We start from the raw sequence: 6,745 nt of genomic DNA, 5'->3' as shown, positions 1-6,745 counted from the left end.
GGTCTTGCCAAGTTGTCTGGGCTGGTCTCGAACCTGCGGGCTCAGGCAATCCACTCACCTCGGCCTCTCAAAGTGCTGGGATGACAGGCTGAGCCGCTGAGCCCAGCCCCTTCCATTTTTTTTTAAAGTCAGAGTCTCGCTCAGTCTCCCAGGCTGGAGTGTGGTGGCACACTCACGGCCACCGCACCCGTGACTTGCTGGGCTCAGGTGATCCTTCTGCCTCAGCCTTCCAAGTAGCTGGAACCACAGGTGTGCGCCACCATGCCCGGCTTCTTTCCCTTTTTTATTATAAAAGTTAACATGGGTGTATAAAAGTGCCTAAAACATAAATGCACAGAATAGGGAAATATTATAAAGCAAACTTCCATTTAAACCGCCTTTTAGTGTTTTTGCCGTTTTCTGTTTCACTTCTTCCACTTGGGCAAAACGTTTTCCTTTGATGACTCTTTCCATCCAGGGAAGCGAACAAACAAACAAAAAGTCTCTTGAGGCCAGATCAGGTGAATAGGAAGGGTGGGGCATGGCATTTTTGGTCAAAAACTGCTGAACACCCAGTATGGTGTGGGCAGATGCGTTCATAATCACCCACCATGAAGTGGGCAAATGCATTGAAAGAATCTCCAAAAAACTTCACTGAGGCTGAATGTAGCCTCTCACAACAATACTGGCTGGTACACGGATGCCGATGGGTTCCTTGAACACTTGCCTAGTAGGGGAAGCCTGAACTATGAGGGGCCACCCTCCAAAAGATAATTCCATTTTTTCCTCTCCTCCGTTCGCCATGGTTCATCGATTGCTGTGACTGTTGGTGCACACTGGGTTGTTTCCACTTTGGAGCCTTTCTCGAACGTGCTACTGTACACACTCCTATCCTGTTACTAAGGAAAGGCATAGGCACGTATTCCTCTAGGGCTGTGGTTTTCAAAGTGCGGTCCCCAGAAGCAGCCACAGCATCACCTGGGAAATTGCTAGAAAGGGCTAGTCCTGGGTCCCACCCCCAACCTTGAGTTGAGAACAGCAGACCTGTGGGAAAGAGAATAGATTAGGGAACGTCCAGAGACAGAATAGACAGGACTTGCTAGTCAACTGGATGAGAGTGTTGAAACAGAGATACAGGTCGTGAAAGGTGGCCGGGTCTCTGACTTGGGCCGATTGACTGATGGGGCCATTTGTTGAGACAGGATTAGAAGAAGGGTGGGTTCGGGGAAGGGAAGGGAGAGTTGATATTTTGAGCTTGAAGGAGTTTATGGGGGCGTTTACTAGATTTATCCAGTAAACAGCTAGAGTAAGCTTGTGGAGTTCTTAGGAGAGCTGGGGTGGTCCCTGAAGCCCTGACTTGAGTTCTGAGAGTGTCTGTGAAACGAAGGTACATTACTCAGATGGGCCTTGAAGGATGCCAATATTTAAGGGATGGACAGAGACAGAGAGACCTACATGAGTGAGTGGACATGAGTGTCTGGGGTGGTTAGAAAGGTAGAACCCCACAGGGCGTGTGTTGTCTGAGAAGTCAAGGGAAATCACGCTTTGGCAAGAAAAGGAAGTTTAACAGCATCAGAAGCGATTGTGAGAAAAGACAATGTAAGGACTGAAATTGATGAGGCGGTCATTTATAACCTGGGCAAGAAAAGTTTCAGTGAACAAATGGAGGAGGAAGATGCTGAGGGGCTTGGGGGAAGAGACCAGATTGTGGTGGACTGAGAAGGATGTGGTGGAGAAGTCTCACAAAAAATGTGACCATGAAGCAGAAGAGAGATGTGGGTCAGTAGACAATGAGGTCAGGCTGAGATAGTTTGTCATATTTTTTAACAGAAGAGATGTGAACTTTTTTTTCAAGTCAGAGTCTCACTCTGCTGCCCAGGCTAGAGTGTAGTGACACGCTCAGGGCCACCACAGCCTCAACCTGCTGGGCTCCGGCGATCCTTCCACCTCAGCTTTCCAAGGAGCTGGAACCACAGGCATGCGCCGTCATGCCTGGCCCATTGTTTGATTTATTGTAGAGAAGAGGTCTCGCCAAGTTGGCCAGGATGGTCTCGAGCCCCTGGACTCAGGTGATCCTCTTGCCTTCACCTCCCAAAGTGTTGAGATTACAGGCGTGAGCCCCAGCATCTGGCTGACATGAACATTTTTAAAGACCATTAAAAGATGTTGGTAGAGGAAAAGAGGTAAAGTCCAACAAAGAAGACATCCCCAATGGGGTAGGAAGCTTGGGTAGAAGGCTTCCTTGTGGGAGAAGGGACACTTTGCCCATTGTCACAGAAAGGACGAAGGAAGCAGGACAGATGCAGCTGCAAGTTGGTGTGTTGACTTCATGGCAGGAAGTTGAGGGGAGTCTCAGAGTGTGTATTTCCTCTGGAAGATAGAAACCAAGATTGTCAAGTGAGAACAACGAGGGTTGGGGGCCATGGCTGGAGGCCTGTGGAGGGAAAGAGAACCGGGCATGGACAGGCCCCGAGCAGCGGTTTGCCCAGCTGAGGAGGGAGCACCCACCAGGCTGTGCAGGGAGGCTCTTTGGCAGCCCTCAGCCCCGGGCAGGAGCAGGCAGAGAGAAAACTCCATCAGGCGGTCATGTGGGAAGGGAAAGTGTGGGTGAGGCTGGAGCCAGAAAGCCTCAGAAGTGGTCCATGATGGAATCTATGCTGGAAATGGACGGAAACCAGGAGAGGAAGGAGCTCAGAAAGAAGAAGAAAGCTAAGGTCTCCATGGATGGCAGGTTTGACCGAAGCCTCACGAGAAGGCTTACGACAAGATCCAAAGGAAAAGAGGAGAAATCAGAATAAAGGAAACAAGATTACGAGGATCAGATGGAGAAGTGAGTGCCCAGAGACACATGAATAATTCATGACGAACGTGTAAACCACAGAACCAGCCCAAGCTGGTTCAACTTTATGTAATAAAATGGTGAGCTGTTTTGCAGTTGTCCTGGACCCCAGGCTCAAAGTCATGTAACCTGAGCATGCCCAGACGAACCAAGCATGCAACCACAGGTGGAACCTCAGTGCTCAGACCCAGGAACGGGGTCGGGGACCAAATTGAAAAATGGACACCTTGGCAGGATTTGTGATCCAATCAGATTGAGTCCTGGTGTTGGCCTCTGGCATGATGAGGTCAGATCACACCTGCCTATAAAACCTGCCCCAGGCCCTGATGTGATTCCGTCCTGTGTGGCTGTTCTTTGGAGCAGTAGTTGTTCTACCTCCGTCCGCCTTCTCATCCACCTAAGTGCGTGCCACCACCCCATGGAAGATCCGACGGACGTGAACATGAGCCCCCCGAGGCCCCAGGACTATCTTTCCGGTTGTGAACTAAAGGCCAACAAAGACGATCACTTTAAGGTGGGTCATGATGAAAATGAGTACTGGCCAGGCTCGGTGGCTCAGCCTGTCATCCCAGTGCCTTGGGAGGCCGAGGTGAGTGGACTACCTGAGTCCTGATGTTGTTCGAGACCTGCCCGGGCAACTTGGAAAGACCTCGTCTCTACAATACATCAAAAATTAGCCGGGCATGGTAGCGCGTGCCTGTAGTTCCAGCTCCTCAGAAGGCTGAGGAGGAAGGATCGCCAGAGTCCAGCAGGTCGAGGCTGCGGTGGCTGGGAGCGGCCACTGCACTCCAGTCTGGGCGACAGAGTGAGACTCCAACTCCAAAAAAAAAAGGAAAGAAAATGAGCACCAGTTATCTTGAAGAACGATCAGTTTAGAGGCTGTTGCAAAAGATGATTGCACACTGTTGAAGCAGAGGCGATGAATTATGAAGGCAGCCCAGTAAAAGTAACACCGGCAACCTTGAGAATGTCTGTGCAGCCAATGGTTTCCCTGGGGGGCTTTGAAATAACACCACTCGTGGTCTTAAGGTTGAAGTGCGGTTCAGGCCCTGTGCATATCAGTGGACAGCACTTAGTAGCTGTGGGAGAAGATGCAGAGTCGGAAGACGAAGAGGCTGAGGATGTAAAGCTCTTCAGTATATCTGAAAGGAGGTCTGCTCCTGGAGGTAGTAGCAAGATCCTCAGAAAAAAGTAAAGCTTGCTGCTCATGAAGATGACGATGATGATTTGGATGATGAGGAATCTGAAGGAAAAGCTCCAGTGAAAAAATTTATACAAGATACTCCAGCCAAAAATGCACAAAAATCAAACCAGAATGGAGAAGACTCAAAACCATCCACACCAAGATCAAAAGGTCAAGAATCCATCCAAAAACCAGAAAAAAAAAAAACTCCTAAAACACCTAAAGGACTTAGCTCTGTCGAAGACATTAAGGCAAAAATGCAAGCACGTATAGAAAAAGGTGGTTCTCTTCCCAAGGTGGAAGCCAAGTTCATCAGTTATGTGAAGAATTGCTTTCGGATGACTGACCAGGAGGGATTCAAGGTCTCTGGCAGTGGAGGAAATCTCCTTAAGAAAATAGTTTAAGGTTGGGCTCGGTGGCTCAGCCTGTCATCCCAGCTCTTTGGGAAGCCGAGGTGAGTGAGTGGATTGCCTGAGTCCGCGAGTTCGAGGCCAGCCCGGGCAACTTGGCAAGACCTCGTCTCTACCAAAAAAAAAAAAATAGTTTAAACAGTTTGTTAAAATTTTCCATCGTATTTCTTTTCTGTAACAGTTAGTACCTGGCTGTCCTTTTTACAATGCAGAGTGATGACTTTCCCTACTGTGTTTGCTAAATGCTGTCCAGGTTCCTTTGCCAAGAATGTGTTGTCTAAAAATGTCTGTTTAGTTTTTAAAGACAGAACTTCACCCTTTGCTTGGTTTTAAGTTTGTATGGAATATTATGATAGGGCATAGTAGTGGTGGTGGTCAGACATGGAAATGGTGGGGAGACAAAAATACACCTGTGAAATAAACCCAGGATTTCGATAAAAAATAAAAAAAAATAAATAAAATAAAACCTGCCCCAGGCTGGGCTTGGTGACTCAGCCTGTCATCCTAGTACTTTGGGAGGCCAAGGTGAGTGGATTGCCTGAGCCCGTGGGTTCGAGACCCGCCCGGGCAACTTGGCAAGCCCTCATCTCTACAACAAATTTTAAAAAAATCAGCCAGGCATGGTAGCACATGCCTGTAATTCTAGCTACTCGGAAGAATGAGGTAGAAGGATTGCTGGAGCCCAGTGGGTCGAGGCTGCGGTGGCCAGGAGCATGCCATTGCACTCCAGTCTGAGCGATGAAGTGAGACTCCAACTCAAAAAAAAAAAAAAAAGAATTTCTGCTGTGGTCTCCCAAGAAGCCAATATGCCATGCAGTGGACAAGGTCCCATCAGCAACGCTTGATAATACCTTTTTCATTTTAATTTATTTATTTATGATAATTTTTATTTTAATGTATTCTACTTTTTTTGAGTCAGAGTCTCACTCTATCACCCAGGCTGGAGTGCGGTGGCACACTCACGGCCACCCCAGCCTCACCTCGCTGGGCTCTCAGGCCATCCTTCTGCTTTAGCCTTCCAAGTAGCCGGAACTACCACATCTGGCTAATTTTTTGATGTATTGTAGAGATGAGGTATCACCAAATTGCCCAGGCTGGTCTTGAACCCCTGTGAGATAGTTTTTAAATAAATATTTATTAAAGCTCCTCTACATAGTTTAAGCCATAGAAAAAACAATTCCTTTGAATTGATTGTCATTTACATTTTACAGATGAGCAGACAGGTCCAGAGAGCTTAAGAACTTAGCAGACTGATGGGTGGCAAATTGAGAATTAACATAGACCTCGGGCTCACATACAGGTCTGTCTATTGTGGCTCTCCTCAATGCCTTCAATCAATGATCATTTTAGCCCCTATATTTTTATTATTATTGAATAGAGTTTATGTATGTATTTATTTATTTCTGCTTTCTCACTTCCGGTTGTCCATGTCCCTTATTCTTCTTGGGCATAGAGTTTATTTATTTATTTGTTTGTTTATTTATTTGTTTATTCATTTATTTATTGAGTTGGAGTCTCACTCTGTCGCTCAGACCGGAGTGCAGTGGCACGTTCCCAGCCACCGCAGCCTCGACCTGCTGGGCTCCGGCGATTCTTCTGCCTCAGCCTTCCAAGGAGTTGGAACTACAGGGGTGTGCACACCCGGCTAATTTTTGATTGATTGTAGAGATGAGGTCTCACCAAGTTGCCCAGGCAGGTCTCAAACCCGTGGGCTCAGGCAATTCACTCACCTTAGCCTCCCAAAGCGTGGGATGACAGGCTGAGCCACCGAGCCTGGCTAGAGTTTATTTTTTATAGCAGTTTTAGATTCACAGCAAAATTGAAAGGAAGATACAGAGATGTCCCCTATACTCCCTGCCCTCACAGCCTCCTCTATTATTAGTATTCCCACCAAACAATACATTTGCTGAAATTCATGAACCTACGTTGGAATATCATTACCACCCAAAGTCCACACTTTACGTTCCCGCTCAGTCTCGCTGCTGGACCTTCCATGGGTTTGGATAAATGTCTGTCGACAGGTATCCACCATTACAGTATCCACTGCCCTAAATATCTTCTGCCTATTTGCTTTTCTCTCTCCCCTAAACCCAGGCAACCCCTGATCTTTTTATTCTCTCCATAGTTTTGCCTTTTCCAGAATGTCACATTAGGTTTGGCAATTAGGTTCACGAGCCATCCTCGAAAAAGTGCTACACAGCTCATTGCTGAATATCGCTGTAGTCACCTTTGAAGTCCCCCCCTTGGGAAGCTCTGCACCATCGCCAGTGCCTAGTCCACTCGCCAAAGCAATTTTGGAACTCTTTTTCTGGAATGGCCATCAGAGCTGTCGTC

At 47.5% G+C, this 6,745-nt stretch overlaps 1 protein-coding gene across 1 annotated transcript; it reads left to right on the top strand.

Annotated features, from left to right (window-relative positions):
* Nucleotides 1-3,236: 3,236 nt before the first annotated feature.
* Nucleotides 3,237-4,400, top strand: LOC103265831 (nucleophosmin). The gene is given in 5 exon segments (XM_008063485.2): nt 3,237-3,336; nt 3,629-3,709; nt 3,712-3,993; nt 3,996-4,362; nt 4,364-4,400. Coding segments are annotated over 5 exon segments (867 nt in total).
* Nucleotides 4,401-6,745: the final 2,345 nt, after the last annotated feature.

The sequence above is a fragment of the Carlito syrichta genome, unplaced genomic scaffold (genome assembly GCF_000164805.1).
Source record: "Carlito syrichta isolate Samal-C Ts95f unplaced genomic scaffold, Tarsius_syrichta-2.0.1 Scaffold306869, whole genome shotgun sequence".
In the NCBI taxonomy this organism is placed as follows: Eukaryota; Metazoa; Chordata; class Mammalia; order Primates; family Tarsiidae; genus Carlito; species Carlito syrichta.
The sequence above is the reverse complement of the archived record's forward strand: the minus strand, read 5'-3'. Positions and strand labels throughout refer to the sequence as shown.